The sequence below is a fragment of the Zonotrichia albicollis genome, chromosome 2, assembly GCF_047830755.1.
Source record: "Zonotrichia albicollis isolate bZonAlb1 chromosome 2, bZonAlb1.hap1, whole genome shotgun sequence".
NCBI lineage: Eukaryota > Metazoa > Chordata > Aves > Passeriformes > Passerellidae > Zonotrichia > Zonotrichia albicollis.
This window is the reverse complement of record NC_133820.1, coordinates 42,939,060-42,956,256: the sequence shown is the minus strand read 5'-3', so window position 1 is coordinate 42,956,256 and position 17,197 is coordinate 42,939,060. Positions and strand designations below refer to the sequence as shown.

Here is a 17,197-nt window from a genome sequence, read left to right as displayed (position 1 = left end):
TGCTCAGGAACCACCATAAGCTTTGAATATCTGTGATTTTGCACCTGCCTGATACCTTCCTTGTGCTTAAACTACTCATTTTCACCTCCAGGTGTACTATCAGCTTCATAGGGGTGATTTATATGGCTATTACTACAATGGGCTCAACCTGGAAGATGACAGGCCGCAGGAGTGTACCCCATCCAAAACCATCTTTTCCGATGGCTTGTACTTTGAACCTGTGAATGTCAGCCGTGATGGAGATGTCTACAGGATTTTCAGGGTATGTGGTCTGTGTGGGAGGCTTTTTAAGTGGGAGGGATTCCAGAAGAATTCATCAGCATTAGCATTCAGCTTTCTCAGGTGATGGTTCTTACTGCTGAGAGAAGGCAGCTGATGCCTGAAACTGCCTAAAGCCTGCAATCGCCCAATTTCTGCCTTTTTTTTCCTCATCACTTACTCAGGAGCTCTGAAAATCACTGGGCTGCTGCCCATGGGTCTGTAGACAATACCTAAGCAGGACCATGGCCTTGGCTCATGACTCCAGGCATTTCTTGTAGAGATCTGTGTCTGTGATGCAGGCCACTTGGTTCCTGTACGCTGGACTCCACTGGCCCTGTATCCTAAGACATAACATCAACATCAGACTCATCATCACTGCTCTTTGCAGAACACGAGGTGTCACTGCTCCATAAGAAATACACAGAGCTGAGACATTCAAGGCTGAAAGAACAGGATGAACTGGGATGAGGGAGGGGAGAAATGAGGAATGATAATCAGTGATGTGTACTGGGAACTAGTGAATGCCCTGAGTGATTTGATAGATTCTTTCACGTTTAGGATATGGGCCTGAAAGTGTTCACCAACTCTGTGCTACGGAAACCAGTTCTGTGCAATGAAGAGAGATCAGAAACGGAAAATTACCCCTCTCACTATTATGATGCCAATCTCAAGGCCTCAGGTAAAAGAAGGTTCATTCTGTATCTCCAGTCTCAGTCTATCTGGTCTTTAAAACTGTTGCCTGTATAAAATAACAGCCAGTGTAGTGGGGGGTTTTGGGAAATAGGCCTGTGTGTCCCAGTTTGCATCCTATAGTCTCCTTCTGGCAGTGCTTGCAGTAGAATCAACTTTGTTTCAGGTGCAGGTGCATATAGAAAAAACAGGGAATACTGTGGTGCTGCTTCTTTTATAAACTGATTTTGGTTTTCGAGGGTTTTCAGATCAGAATCTTTCATCAAATCAAAATTCAATTAAATATTTAAAAGTCAAGACTTCACTCAGCATGTGGCACACTTAGCACATAGTGTCCAAGGCCTTTATAGATCAGCAAAAGTTATGATTCTCTCTTCATCAAGTCAGATTGCTCAGAAAAAGAGCAAAAGTAGCAGCCATAAATTGCCACAAAAGAAGGTGTTACTCAACATTAGGAAAAAAGATCTTCCTCATGAGAGTTGTAATTACACTGAAAGGGGATCTCCAAGAGGTTTTTGAATCTCCATCACTGCTGGTTTTCAAAACTGAGCTTGCCAAGAAGCAACCTGGTCTGACTTTGAAGTTAATCCTACTTCAAGAAGTTGGACTAGAGAATTACAGGGGTTGCTCCCAACCTAGATTTTCTAAAACGATTCTGTCATTCTAAGCCATTGTAAAGCATTATTAAGCCTTGATTACAGTACTGGCTGCTGGTGCCCATTTGCAAATCAAAGAGAGCAAGTTGTAGAGAATGGGGAATTCACTTTTTTAACTGAATGGCAAGACCTTTCAGTATGAAATGAAGTGAAATGTCTTGTAAAATAGTTAATATTTCCAGTATTTTCCCATGAGAAAAGAGAATAGGTAAGAAATTGTTTCTTTGCATATCTCTTGGAATTTTCACTCTTATGTGGGAGGTGGGAAGTCCAAGAATGCTCAAACAGGATACTTGATGTTCATTTGTGGTGGTGAAGTGTGCGTGACAGAAGTTCAGTTTCTTCTCCCATGATGTCTAATACTGTCCTTTAATCATATCCCCACTTCTAGGTGAAATGGTTATGGGTGGAGCTGGTGGTGGTTTCAGCACTGTTCGGAAATATTTCCCCGAGACCTGGATTTGGGAACTGGTTAACACTGAGTAAGTATGTTTATCTTCACTTCTTTCTTCCTTTTTGAGTTGATTCATTTAGCTAAAATGGACTCTGGGAAGGAACCATGGAACATATGTTTGCTTTGTAGATGTGGGTCTACTTTTCCCGTCTTGATCAATGACAATTGCAGGCAAATACTCTGTGCTCTGTTCCCTGTCTTTCTGGTGGGGAGAAATAAATAGGGGCTAAGAGTGAAATAAAAGTATCTTTTAAGGAGAGAGAAGAAGCTTGTTATTTTTCATCCAATTTTTCATTCAGCAGCAAAAAACCTCAGTTTAATTATTTTCTTTCAGGCTATCACAGCATCTTCAATTGTAATATTTCCATATTAACTATGCCTTCAGATGCTGTTCTAGAACATTAATCTAAATGTATTGATTCTAATCTGTGTAGTTGGGCATCCTGGTTTTTCAACAATTGGTATTTCTAAATTTAAAAGTTGAGTATTTGAGTGCTTTAACACGTAGTTAACCAGCACCTTTACTTCAAGCATTATAACAATTTTTTTAATATATGGAAAGGTACCTTGTAGAAAGTGAGATGAAAACAGAAGTTCTGACTCAAGCAGAAAGCCTATTTCATAATTTGTCTTGAAAAATTCCTAAGATAATTTCTCATTCTGTGTTTCTTATTCTCTTCAGTTCCAGAGGAGAGGTGGATGTCTCTTACACCATTCCTGACAGCATCACAGAATGGAAAGCCAGCGCTTTCTGTGTACAGGATGATGCTGGGTTTGGCATCTCCTCCCCTGTTTCCATGACAGCATTCCAACCATTCTTTGTGGACCTCACCCTGCCATACTCTGTCACTCGAGGGGAAAAATTTAACTTAATAGCTAATGTCTTCAACTACCTTGACAAGTGTGTCCAGGTATATCAAGTTTCCTTTTACTTCCTATGGGGTTTGCTTATTTCCCAGGGATTTTTTTGCTCTTGAAGGAGGAACCTCAGCAAAGGCTTTGGGTACTGTGCTGTGCAAAACAAATACTAATGCAGCAGCCTCCTTTGCTCTGCAGCCTGATTTTAAGGTCATTCTCTTTCATTTGTAATCTAGCTCCTTCTTTCTTTGTCCCAGATCAGTGCCATACTGGCACAGTCAAGTGACTATGAGGCAGAGATCCTTTCATCAGAGGGCAACACAGCAACAGTGTGTGCCAATGAAAGAAAAACGTATATTTGGGCTGTTAGCCCCCGAAAACTGGGTAAGTTTGTCTTTCTATCACCTTGATTATATCACTGTTTGATCTTTCTACTCCCCTTTAGGGCATCATCAGTAATCCACAAGCAGGCATTTCTGGACAGCTCCATTCATTGCTAATAAATTTGACAATAATTTTGGACTGGATTATGCATGGGCAATAAAAGGACACTGCTCCTTCCCAGTTTTATAGCTGTGTTAATGCACACTGCCTTCAAGTCCACATTGTCTTTTTTTTTAAAGCAGTTGCTAATTACTTGCATGTGTATGTGCTCCAAAAGTTGAAATATGAATAAAAGCAGAAGAGCTATAATTAAACTATTGCAACACTGCCCTAGGCCAGAGAAAACTCAGTACAAGTCTAAGAAGAGGAGGAAATTGGTAGTGAATCTGGTTTTTGGCCAGGATGACCCCTCTTTCATTCCTCATACCAGGGCCCCAGGCAAGCACTCCTTTCCACTAACAAACTGGTATGGAATCTTGATGCAATTTGGTTTTACTGAGCTGTCTTTAGAGAAAATTCAATTCTCAGCAGTTCATCAGCCTAGGAGCAGCAGTCAAAGCCAGGGGTCATTGTAGACATTGAAGATAATTTCATTTTCTTGGCTGGTGGGTGTCTTTGCAGGTGAGGTGAAATTTGTGATTACTGCTGAGGCCAAACTGAACACCAGAGGTACTGGAAACAGCACTTCTCCAGAGGAGAACACCATTTACAGGGACACCTTGTTTCAAACCCTACTTGTTGAGGTAGGGTTGGAAATCGGCAGGTGCTTTCTGTCTGGTGGAAACTGGAATTCCTGTGGCTGAGGGTTAGAAGCTGTTAGGAGGGAGGGAGGGAATGCAGTACAGTGAGGAGGGAGTACAGCACCTGTGTACAGTAGGCTTCTCCATATTAAAATAAGAGTGAAAATCATGGTGGCCACAGTATCCACTGTCCTCCTCCCACTGGCTCCTTTTGGAACCCTGAGCATGTGTCCTGACTGCCCATGGTGCCAGAAGGGAGGAGATTCCATACTTTGCTTTTAAGCACCTTTAGCACATGACTTGAATTCTAGGGAGGAGGGTGGAGGAAAGATATAAGAGGAAAAGGGTTTATCTTGAGCATCATAAAGCAACAGCTACATAGGATTAATTGGACAAAGTCTCTCTCAGAGGCTAGAAATACCTATTTTTTAACTGCTTTTTGAGTAGGAAGGTGCTTTGGAAAGGATCTTGGGCAAGAGAGGGAGCCATGGACCAAGAGATATTCTAGTGGAGCTAGGGTAGGGCTGGCTACAAGAGGTGCAGGGTCTGGGTAAAAGCCATATTCATATACTGTCTTACACTGCTAAATGTCATGGTTTCATGGAGATGTTCTGTACTTTTCTTTCTCTTCCTGACCACTTCACTGCAATCAAACAGCCTGAAGGTATTAAAAAGGAGTTGACTCAGAGCTCCCTCATCTGTGCAAAAGGTAAGGCAAGTTCATTCATTCATTCATTCATTCATTCATTCATTCATTCATTCATTCATTCCAGGGAACTGCTTCACAGGGAACATTCATTCCAAGTGGAACTGCTTCACTGTCTTGTAGGTCTTGTCCTACAAAGGCAGAGACCCTTCCAGGGGAGGAAAAGATACATTCATGTTGTCCTAGGGTGCTTAGGACACAGGATCAGGGTGCTAGGCTGAAATTCAGAATTTTCATATACCTTTGGCTCAGTGAGCAAGACTCTGTGGCATTTTCCTTACCCAGACTGAGGACTATAACAGTCAAGACTTCTGTGAAACACCCCATAATTTTAACAATTCTTCTTTTCATATTTTCTCATCAGGCACAAAGATTTCTGAACAGGTGTCTCTCAGCTTGCCAAGAAACTTAGTGCAGGGATCAGCCAGAGCTTATTTTTCTGTCATTGGTAAGTTTAGTACTTAAACTGAATGCAAAATGGTGTTTCTCTTGTGCTGCACCAAGTGTCATCTTGTATTCACATACAAGACTTATGCAAAGTTGAAGAAATAATTATTCTTGATTTTAGAAGGTAAGTTTTCTATTTTGCAAAATGGCAGTGGGAGGCAAAATTTGCTCACATTTCTCTCATATCAAGAAGGGACAAAGTGGTCCAATAATTTTCATTTATATTGCATTTCAGATTATACTGCATTAGCATATCCAGTTCAGTGTAGTCAAACAGCTGATTCAGATGAAAAGTAGCATAAGGCAGACTTCTTTGAAAAAAATTATCTTAATTTCTTGGAAACAAATCTACAGAACTTTGCTGACTGCATAATTTCAAATTTATCGTTTTGCATGATGAAAAACATTTGTAAGTCAATAAGTTCCCATAGAATAAAAGTTTCAGATCCGAGACGACTCTACTAATCTGAAAGTTACTAGTGAGACTTCAGGGTTCTCTTCAGTGAAAATTTTTTGAGGTTCTGAACTCAGATTGTTTTCTAAACACAGCTGGTTTGGGTGCCCGTTTCTGTGTGAGGTGTGCTGACGCTGTGCAGCCTGTCAGCATCCTACCCCACTCAACATGTTCACAAGTACATGCCAAAACAGGAAGCAGGTTGTAAAGAGCAGGGAAATATGACCCTTCCAAGAATTCATAGCTGTTCCTCAGAAGCTGTGCCAGCCAGTATTGGTGCTCATTTTTTCCTCTCAAATTCTCAGTTTCTCCCAGGTGTCCATCATCCAGATAAGAAATGAAAAAATGGGAACGGTTTGGCACTTTTCTTCTATGATGTGTCTTTGGTTACTATAATTGCTCTACATTAGTCATTGCCCTTGGCTTCATAATAAGAAAGTGTAGAGCAATGTATAATTCTGTGTAATAAAAACATGTCTGAACTGGGCTGACTTCTTACACTTTTCCCTCTTCAGGAGACATTTTGGGCACAGCCCTGCGGAACATAGATAACCTCCTCCATATGCCTTATGGCTGTGGAGAACAGAACATGGCCTTGTTCACACCCAACATCTATGCCCTGGATTATCTGAATAAGACTGGGCAGCTGACTGAAGAGATTAGAATTAGGGGTACTGGTTATCTATCCACAGGTAAGAGGTTTTCAGATTCTTCCATCTTCTTCCCCAGGGAAATGCTCACAGGACCAAGCCTGACAGAGTTTAAGAAGCATTTGGACAATGATATCAGGGAGATGGTGTGATTTTTGTGGTTCTTTGCATGTTTAAGAGGTGGACTTGATGACCATTGTTGGTCCCTTCCAACTCAGAATAAACTGTGATCCTGTGATCTAGTATTGTGATTGTTTGCCTTGAACACTTCAACTCAACATGGTGAGCACTGATCTCTGAATTCCAGTACCACAATAATTGCACAGGAGCAGGCAATGAGAGCACTCCAAAAGCAGCATGTCCAGGAGTAAAAGCAGCTGGAATTCTTTCAGTGGTTGGCATTATTCACCAGATATCCATTACCTGATACTAAATCCAAAAGTCTTACTTCTGCAGTTCAACAAACAGCAGAACAAATCCTTTTCTCGGATTAGAAAATGTGTAAATGTGTCTTCCTTATTGTGTTTTCAGGCTACCAGAAACAGCTATCATACAAACACAGGGATGGATCCTACAGCTCCTTTGGGTTACGAGATAGAGAAGGGAGTGTATGGTAAGTGATGGCATTTTCTATTTCCCTGGCACAGGATCTTTAGGCTTTGAAAAAAGATCCAAGTATTCCGTGATTCTTGTTTTTAATAGATTAAATGAATATAGTTCAGTTAATTTGAATCTCCTAGTAAAGGAGAAATTAATAACTGGAAAGTGGGCAACCAAAAGGTGGTATGATGGTGGAAAGCTGGAGTACGTATGTTCAACAGGAAACGAAAGGATCTGGATTTGTTTAGCCTGTAGAAGAAGAAAATAATGGGAGACCTGGGTAAACTTTTCTGCTGCCTAGGTGGGGACTGTGGAAATACAGCCAGACTCTTGTTGGAGCTGCACAGAGTGAGGACAAGAGTTTGTCCTTACTCAAGTTGCTACAGAGACCACTCCAAGTGGGTAGAAGAAATAAAAATCTTCCCCAGGAGAAGGCCGTAGCACTGAGATAAATGCCCAGAGAGGATGTGGATATCTCTATCCTTAGAGATTTTCACATGACTGGACGAAAGACCGAGCAGCCTGACACAGCTCTGAAGTTGGCCTTAGTTTAAGCAGGTGGTTGAACAGGAGACTTCCAAAGGTCCCTTCCAACCTGGTTTGCTTCATAATTCAATTAACTAAGACTAGAAATTGCCAACATCAGTCACCAACCTGTGTCTATACTTTACCATTGCTCTATAAGAAAGGTTCCAGCACAGTAATGGAGTCATATCAGGTCAATTTTTAGTATGAGAATTTTATGTATTTTATTTACTTAAAACTTAGAAAACACTTTCTTCTTTTACCTCAAACATTATAAAGTTCTTTTTACATCATTTTCTATGCACATCCTGTGCACTGGTAAATGTCCTTGGTCTTGTTCACACCATACCTGTCTTCTGTTTCTGGATCACCTGCAGGCTCACTGCCTTTGTGTACAAATCCCTGGAGCAGGCCAAGCGCTACATCTACATTGATGACAACGTCCAGTCCCAAACTTTGATCTGGCTGGCAAGCAAGCAGAAGTCAGATGGCTGCTTTGAAAATGCTGGATCACATTTCAACAATGCTTTGAAGGTAATTGAGATAAGTATAGCCACAAAATTCCAGTCCTGCTGTCTGGATTTATTTGGATAGGACACAAACTTACTCTTCAGCACACCCTTACTCTTCTTGGTAGTGTTATCTCGTGTCTCTCCTACACAAGCAGGACATGATTCTTATGTGTGGTCTTGATGATGAGGTAAAAACAAGTAGAGCTTTCTAAGTCTCAGGTTTTATTTTCCACCACTGCATTTTGTGCTCAGCCACAAGCTATTGTCTGCTTTATTACACACGTACAAAAGCCAAGAAGATGCAGTCAATTACTTTGGCTTTATCCTCTGTAAACTTGATTTTTCTTGTTCCTGTGCACACAGGGAGACAGAAATTACTGCTGATCTCAAATATAACTGATATATGAACTATGAATTAATTCATATGTTGTTTATTCCTAGGACATTCATCCTAACCAGTTCTTTACTTGTTTTTCATCAGGGTGGAGAAGAAGCTGAGTACTCCCTCACAGCCTATGTTGTGGCATCATTGCTGGAGGCTGGACACTCTGCTGCAGTAGGTTTTTGGTGCTGTTAGCACAGTCAGACATTTGTCAAACTGCTCAAGTCACAGTCCTCACATCAGCTTTCCTTTACAATGAGGAACTCAAATATTCTTTGTAGGACAGCAGATGATTGTAGACAGTTGCTTTCAGAACCCTGCAGTCTCCTGCAAGTATTTAATGAGTGTTACAATTCAGTTATATATCCAGTGCTTATGGATTCCCTTGAAACACCCCTGAGGAGTCCAGCTGTTTTAGACAATGGTAGTCTAAGTAGGTGCAAAATCCAGACTGAATTTGCCCACTCCATCCAAAATCCACTTTGGAATTTTCTCTGAATTTCCCTAGTCCAAAGTTCAAGCTGTCCAAATCTTCAGTCTACAAACTCACTTTGTGCATTTAGTTCCAATGCCCATTTCCCTATGGAAATCTTAATAATGGAAGGAAACTATGAGCTGCTGGTTGAAGTACTTGGCATTGGGAAATGAGAGCCAAGTTCTGTTCTCTGTAATATATTTCCTTCATATCCTTGTGACCTTGTTTTATGCCAACTTTGTTCTTTTTATAATGGGGAGGAGGAGAATTGTTCCAAATCTGACAAACACGTTCTAAATGTGCTGATTTTTTGAACATCCCTCAGACATGGTAGTATCAGCCATCATCAGGGTACACGAGACCAACAGGATGAAAACATTGTGCAGAATCAAACAGTTCTGGAGCAACATGAATTTAGTTTCCAATATCTTCATAAGCAGCTCCAAAACCCAGTGTCACATGTTTAAGTGAAGCTGCAGAGACATGACATGGTTAGTAGTGTGCTGGTGATTCTGAGAGGAAGAAGAGTTCACAGAGATAGTCAATAAGGTTAAAAGGTCTGAAGAGTTACCTTGGTAGCTGTACCTAGCAAACAAGCAATGTCCATTTGAGAGAGCCTGCTTAATCATGAGGTCTCAATGCACTTTACATAGTTCTATAAAAATGATCCACATTTTATTGCTAAAGCAACCAAGGGACAAAGGTTTCTCTCTAACAGGCTCATCTCATGAGTCAGGAATAGAAACAGTGCTCTCTTATTTTGGCCATGCTGCCTCTAAATAAATTTAGAAAGGAGGCAGCATGACTGGAAGGGCATTTTTTTACAGGATACACTCTGTAGGCTATTAAACATGCCATGGATCATGTATATTTCTAGCACGACGAGTCAGAGATTGCAGCTTAAGCAATGATGGAAGTATTTAGAAAGTATTGTGTGGAGACACAAATCCAAGTACCTGACACCCCACTGTGTTTTGCATTACCAGCATCCCGTTGTTCGGAGTGGCATGAACTGTTTGGAGACTGCATTTAACAGTGGGGTCCACAACCTGTACAACCAGGCCCTCCTTGCCTATGTTTATGGCTTGGCTGGCAGAGAGGAAAGACGCCAGTTCTTCCTTGAGCAGCTGGATGGGGCAGCTGTCAGGGCTGGTAAGTGCAGCATGGCCATGGCAGAGGCAGTGCAGCAGATGGAATGGCCTGTTGGATCTTATGAGCTGTTCTGATGCACAGTTTTGTCAGGAATGCTCTCCCTTCCCTTGCCTTTCATGCCTGCTATGCTACTGAATTTATTTCTAGGAGTTTTTCTGTCTGTCTCTTTTGGCATCACGAAAGTTTGAGCTGTGGCCTATCTATGAAATTTTGAAATAATTTAGGGGGAGATAGAGTCCCCTGAATGTCTCAGCCCAAGGTCTTTCAATAGCCCAAGGTCTTCCAAGGTCTTTTCAAGCTCGATCTTTCAATAGAAAGATTGTACCTAATTTTTCACTTAGTTTCCTCTTGTAATGCTGAACAAACCCACTTCCCTTTGCTATGTCATGTGCTCCTGTTTGCAACTGCCTTAGCATCCTTCTACTGCACTGCTTTCACTTCAATCCCTCTTTGTCTTATACAGCCTGCTTTTATTATTCCCTTTCCATCCCTTCCTGTTTTCTTTTCCAGCTTGGTAGTAAAACTTACCCAGTTCAGGACACCAAGATCTGACAAAACTTGTTTTTTCCATGCTTTTTATATCCCACTTCTCTGTTTTCAGGTGGATCTGTTTACTGGCAGAGAGAAAACATGCCACCAGCAGAACATTTCTCTGACTTCTATTCCCGTGCCCCTTCTGCTGAGATTGAAATGACCAGCTATGTGCTCCTGGCTCTGCTCAACAGAACCAAACTCACTCCAGAAGACTTATCTTACATTTCCCGTGTTGTGTACTGGCTTATCAAACAACAGAACCCCTATGGTGGCTTTTCCTCCAGCCAGGTAACAATTGGGTGTGGTAAAAAGAAAGTGTCTTGGAGCAGTACAGTCTGCAAACTGAATCTTGAAAAATAACAAATCTTTCTGACTGCGTGTGGATTTGAGTAATACTGGATAACTGGTGCTTTCATGGGTCGCCTTGTCAAAGGTACACCATGATCTGCATAGCTTTACACATAATTTGGTTTTCAGCAGTGAGAATTTACCTGAATTCCAAGTTGGCCACGGACAGCAGTCACTGCTGACACAACATTATGCCAGGTTTTGTGCAATAATTAAAATCTGTTGCTCCAGAATCACAGAATCCAGAATGTGTGAGGCTGGAAGGGATCACAGGGGGTCATTTGGTCCAACCTCCCTGCTCAAGCAGGGTCATCCTAGAGCACTTAGTGTCCAGGCAGCTCTTGAACATCTCCAATGAGGGAAACTCCACAACCTCTCAGGGCAGCCTGTCCCAGTGCTCAGTCACCTGCACAGTGAAGTTCTTCCTCATGTTCAGGTGGAATTTCCTGTGCATCATTTTCTGCCCATTGCCTCTTCTTCTATCGCTTAGCACAATCAAGAAGAGGTTGGACACCCTCCCTTGAGATATTTCTGAGATCTCCTCGCAGTTGTCTCTTTTCAAGGCTGAACAGGCCCAGATCTGTCAGCCTTTGTAAGAGATGATCCAGTCCTTTAATCATTCTTGTCATGATGCTCCTCTGGACCTGCTCCAGGAGTTCCATGTCTCTGCTGTACTGAGGAGCCCAGACTGGACACAGCACTCCAGATACACCTCCCTAGGGCTGAGTAGAGAGGCAGGATCAACTCCCTCCACCTGCTGCCAAAGCCCTTCCTAATGCACCACAGATGGTCTACTGGTAACCAGAGCACTCTGGTGGCTCAGGGACAGCTTTCTGTACACCAGGACAAGTTCTACAAGAATTTGTGTCATGTTTCCTTGGCTCTTTGAAAGCCCACCTGCATTCATGAGTACTGACAAGGCATCAGGGAAATAGGATCTGCGCTAACCTCACACACTATCTTACACCTGAGTATCTAATTGGGGATCATGTTATTCTTTTCAGGACACTGTGGTTGCTCTCCAAGCTTTAGCCCAGTATGGATATCTCACCTTCTCCAAAAAAAACCTTAATACAGTCCAAGTCCATTCCATGGAGACCCCCAGTAAGATTTTCCAGGTGAACGACAAGAACCGCTTCTTACTGCAGCAGGCGTCCTTACCCACTATTCCAGGGAGTTACAGCGTGGAGGTGAATGGCACTAGCTGTGTCTATCTGCAGGTAAGCAAGCTGGGAACTCAGCACCACCCTCTGGGAACTAAGCAGGGGGCTCTCCATGCTTTGTTCCTCTCCATATGTCATGCTCTCCCTTAGGTCTGTGACCATCCCACACTTTCTATCTCTTTCAGACCACCCTGAGATACAACATCCATTTGCCAAAAAAAGCTGCAGGATTCTCTCTGTCTGTAAGGACAGCAAATGTGTCTTGCACAGGCAACTATCCACCAAAGTTTGACCTTGTCCTGTCTGCCAGGTAACCTCCTTTTACTGACCTACCTCCTGCATTCACAGTTTGGTAAAGCATCCAAGAAAGGAAGTACAGGCAGTTAACAGTTTAATAAGAAAAACAGGATTACTGAGAGCTAAAAATGTCATCCACTGGTATCCTTTCCATTTGCAGACCAGACTAACAGAACTTCTCTCATTTTAGTTACACAGGAAACCGCAATGTCTCCAACATGGCTATTATTGATGTGAAAATGCTCTCAGGATTTGTTCCTGAAGAATCTTCCCTGAAAAAGGTAAAAAATGGGACCAATGTGAATGATAAAGCCTAAGAACATAGGAAGTTGTTAAACACAGTCTCTGATTAGCAAATTTGAGCCCATGGGACTACTGCAAAGTCCCTGGACAAAGCCACCTCTCACATACTCTGCACTTCAAATTTGTAGCTGTTTATGTGTTGAAGACAGATCTGTTAGGAGTTGCCAAATCCAGGAGATTAGCCCAGGAGAACTAAGACTTCATATCCCCAGGTCCAACCAACAGCAAAGTTCAGTCTATATTCCCAATAAGCAGACATACACACTACACATATATAGCCATATATACATAATATATGTGCCACACAGATCAGCAGAGAGGAAAGACAGCACTTCCACAAACACAGATAGCACAAATGGCCTTGTCCTTTCCCCTTTTTCTGCCTCATCAGATTAAAATCTCATTTGTGGGAAAGAGAAATAAATAAATACATAAACATGCACAAGCACATATATACATGCAAATACACAATGTGGCTCCTCATGGTCGCTGGCCTCAGGCACTCAGTCTGCCCAGCAGCTGCCCCTGGACACTTGAGTTGGTGGTGCCTGGACATGTGCCTCCTTCAAGGCCTGAGACCCACTTCAGTGCCTGGAACTGAGGTCCCCATCCCCATGCATGCATACTGAGGGCCTCTATAAGCATTCCTAACATGCAGTAGGTGAGCTGGGGTCCTCTGGTTTCACAGTGATGTCAGACAGACACATACATGCAGAGACAGGCAAATAAGTCTCCACTAGCTGCTCCAGATGTCCATCTCCAAGACTGTATGGTTTCTCCAGAAGTAGGCTTGGACACTCTGGTGCCTTTGGTAGCTGCCTTGGATGCTCTGATGTCACCAATGTTTGGGTCAGATTTCTGCCTGACTCAGGAGCTGGCTGCTGTTCCAGTTTGTCACTGGTGAGCCCATGCTGACACACATACTCCCGTCACTACAAGCCTGCAGTCTGGTGTCCCAGGGTGCTGGCACCCCAGGCACACGGTCTCTGATCCTCTCTTCAGGGACTTGCACTCCCTGCACACACATTCACATGGAATAGAGAGCCTTTCACCCTGGAAAATTGCCAGGAACAGAGATTAATAAGAAGGCAGGAAGGGCTGTGGTAACCAGGTGCAGGGCAGACAAGTGTGTGACCACCAACCTGTTCATGTGCAATTGGCCTCTTTTATCTCATTTTCCACCCTTTCCCTTCCAACTGGATTTTATCCCTCTCTTTGTTACTTCTGGTTCTTCCCCTAAACACCCCATAAAAACTCTTTCTTGAGTCCCAGCATCCCATATTCAGCCCCATGGTCTGCAGGCAGCATTCCCCTTCAGTCTGCAAGGTAATCCAGGTATATTCTGCTGCTGGCTCACCCTGTGGCTCTCACACTCTGACTACGGGCTGGTCACTGCCCTGTGGCAGCCCCAAGGGTCAGAGTGCTCCAGAGGCTCTGCTCAGGATAATGGGATTCCCCTGTGCTCTTAGTGTCTGTGTGCATGAGTCTGTAGTCATACAGCCTGACAGAATCTATGCGAGGAACACTTCTGCCATAAATTGCTTCAATTGGCATTTTGCATTACTATCCCTTTGACAAGGGTTATTTCTTCCTCTACAGTACAGTTTAACAAGCAACCAAAAAAAGGAGGTCCTTCTCTGATCCTCCTCCTTTACTATCCAGAAATTTGATTATGATGATGACAATTCTGGGGACAACACTGATAAGCAACTAGTTTAGGTTCTTAATACAATTTAAGTTCACAATAGATGAGTTACCTTCAAGTCAAGACCTGTAATTTTCAAGCAGATAAAAAGAAGAATAAAATTCTTGGTAGAATCTGCTCATACTTTGTGTATTTATAATAATTCAGTGTTCAAGCCTGAAATTTTTTTGGCTGGAACTGTATGAAATTAATACATTTTCTTTGGAAGATTTTTTCTGTTGAGATGATATTCTGTTTGGCATCCTACTCCTCTTCATATACACTTCAAGAAAATAAGCTGGTTTTTAAAGTTTAGAATATTTTAGGTGTGTATGTTTTGATATTAAAATAATTTTGTTCACATTCTTTTCTAAATGTTTTTAAACATTTATTTAAAACATACAATGGACTACCAAGTGAGTCAGCTTGAGCTGCAGAAATTAATTGTAAATTCGCTTTGAAATGAGAAAATTTTTAGGTTGATGATGGAAGTTACAAGTACCAAAGCTGGCTGGTGGAACTGTTCACCACTGTGACTGGTCTGCACGCATCAGTCGTAAAAACACTCAACCTGCATTTCTTTATTTGGCGACTAGATGGCGGGGTGGCATAAAAGGAGCACAGCAGCCTCTTTAAACGCATTTTGCTGCGGAATCTGTAAGTCTCCTTGGCAAGTCTCCCGCGCTAACATTGCTGTGTTTTGCCTTATTTAAAGCTTCGGTTCGAGAATTCTGTTGTGGATCGCGTAGACATCAAGAACAACCACATACTCTTCTACCTTCAGAAGGTAGGTTTGGGAGGTTTCCCTTCAGTTTAATAAAACTGGAAGTTTAAAACAGGCTTCCAAATAAAAGAAAAATCTTATTAATAGCATATTAACCATACCAGTGCCTTAAAGATGTAAAAGTACTTCACTCAATCCAATATCACAGGGGATAATGGAGATATGTGATCAAAGTAATTAAAGGGAGAAAAGTAGGGAGAAGATTCTTAGGGGTACTGAAGGTGATTTTAGTTGGGAAAAAGCAAGGAAAGAAACTAACAGCCATTTTCTATTACAGGATGAATGCTGATGTGCTGAAAACCACACAAACAGGGAATTAGGTTGGGATAATTGGCAATGGAAATAGGATGAGGAGAAAAGAAAAGAGCACGCAATTTTAGCAGCAAAACATATTTAGCAACAGCTTTTAAACAATTGTCTGATTTAACATCAAGTTTACAAACTGGAGGGAGCTGTAGTTGTCATTGTCATACAGTCTGATGCAGAAATTAATCTGTTCAAACTTAGCCTCAGGGATAGTTATGAAAAAGTTCTGATGCATCTTCTTGTCTTGCCATTTCCAGGTCTCCCAGAAGGAAATCAGCTTCTCCTTCGGTGTGGAGCAAAGCCTGCCTGTCTCAGACATCAAACCAGTGCCTGTGCATATATACGATTACTATGAAACAGGTAGGGGACCCCCCAGCAGGCCTCGGTAAAACCTGTGATAAAGGGGGGACAAAGAGAGACCCATTTAGCAATTCTGCTGGTTTTGATTATTAGACTGCAAAGGTTTTGCAGAGCATAAACAGCTCCTGCCCTCCCGTGTTTACATTTCTTGCTTCATTTCAACATAAAGCAGATAAGAAAGTGATACTTGAGAGCTTCTTTCTTACAAAACAATACAAAAAGACATGTGGTTCCACTTTCACTCAACAGTTTGGACATGATGGTTAAAATCAATAACTCAAAGGCAGCACTGTTCCTGACTTCCCCGAACTGCATTAGCTAATTTTTTTACTAATATCATCATTGTAGGCTGCATCAAAAAAGTCTTCCTTAGTGGAATTTAAATACTTAAGTAGGAATGACAATCCCATTTAACAAAAGAGGAGTTTAAGTAACTAGAACTAGAGAAATAAGTGCCTTTGACCAGCTTTCCTGAACTGAATCCTAGCAGATTAGCAGCAGCAGCAGTCAGAGAATTGACCATAGAATGCATTTTCTGCCACCTGATCCACGACTTGCATGGTGACAGCAATGATGTGTCCTGACAAACATGGTCAGAGTGCCCTGGTCTCTGACTATGCAGCCCTGCAACTGGGTGCCTTGACAACTGGGAGTCTACCACAAAATTTATCAAATGTCTTCTGTTTTGTAGCATGTTAATGGGAGATGCAGATAGACTGGGGTCAGAATGATTTCTCACTCATACAAATGTTTTCTTCCTTCCTTCTTTCCAGATGAATATGGCCTTTCAGAGTACAATACTCCCTGCTCCACATATTCCAACTGAAATCAGATGTGTGCCAGAAGAGGTAATGATTCAAAAATGTCAGGCAAGCAGCTGTAGAACAAGAAGAGGATAAGAGACTTGGGGTTTTTTCTGGGAGCACAATGAAAAACATGTAGAATAATGAGAAATATGCAAATCTCATATTGCTGTAGATCAGAATGACCCATTCTGGCCCACACTTCAAAAAGAACTGGGGTCAGTGTGGATTAGAAACTGCTTTAAATAAAGTGCTTTTCCTGACAAGGGAGATACTGTGCAATTGTTGACTCTGACCATCCATCTTGTTTTGAAACTTATGACATATTCCAGTGGGAGATTTGTGTAAAGGTACTAATTTGAAATGTGTGTTCTGTGCCATAGGTTCCTCTTAAGAAATCCTAATCCTGGAGAATAATGTGCTGCTGCTGCTTCTATAGCTTTTACTTGTTTTGGTCTTTCAATTATCCAGAAGGAAAATCCTGAAGAAATTCCTTTGATCCTCAGCTTTTTCAGCAGTTGAACTGAATCACCTAAAGATGACAGAAGTCTAATCACAGGAAGACAACTTTTGTGCAAGTTTTGCCTCTATCTAGAAAGAAATGTTTTCTTCAGATTAGCATCTCATATTTTACTGCCCTTTGTAATAAAACATTCTGATTGGCAATGA

The 17,197-nt window shown here is 41.9% G+C and overlaps 1 protein-coding gene across 1 annotated transcript in view; it reads left to right on the top strand.

Moving 5' to 3' along the window:
* The window catches only part of LOC102066263 (ovostatin), a 29,142-nt gene extending 11,945 nt beyond the window's left edge, over positions 1-17,197 (top strand). Inside the window, exons 16-36 of the mRNA XM_014271369.3 lie at positions 92-262; positions 820-940; positions 1,999-2,089; positions 2,744-2,972; positions 3,177-3,303; positions 3,925-4,046; positions 4,701-4,752; positions 5,114-5,197; positions 6,166-6,342; positions 6,832-6,913; positions 7,803-7,959; positions 8,419-8,493; positions 9,781-9,946; positions 10,548-10,768; positions 11,833-12,048; positions 12,177-12,301; positions 12,479-12,569; positions 14,991-15,062; positions 15,623-15,725; positions 16,499-16,573; positions 16,912-17,197. Coding sequence (XP_014126844.2) covers positions 92-262; positions 820-940; positions 1,999-2,089; positions 2,744-2,972; positions 3,177-3,303; positions 3,925-4,046; positions 4,701-4,752; positions 5,114-5,197; positions 6,166-6,342; positions 6,832-6,913; positions 7,803-7,959; positions 8,419-8,493; positions 9,781-9,946; positions 10,548-10,768; positions 11,833-12,048; positions 12,177-12,301; positions 12,479-12,569; positions 14,991-15,062; positions 15,623-15,725; positions 16,499-16,551 — 2,535 coding nt within the window. The 3' untranslated portion in view covers positions 16,552-16,573; positions 16,912-17,197. The remainder of the gene's footprint in view (positions 1-91; positions 263-819; positions 941-1,998; positions 2,090-2,743; positions 2,973-3,176; positions 3,304-3,924; positions 4,047-4,700; positions 4,753-5,113; positions 5,198-6,165; positions 6,343-6,831; positions 6,914-7,802; positions 7,960-8,418; positions 8,494-9,780; positions 9,947-10,547; positions 10,769-11,832; positions 12,049-12,176; positions 12,302-12,478; positions 12,570-14,990; positions 15,063-15,622; positions 15,726-16,498; positions 16,574-16,911) is intronic.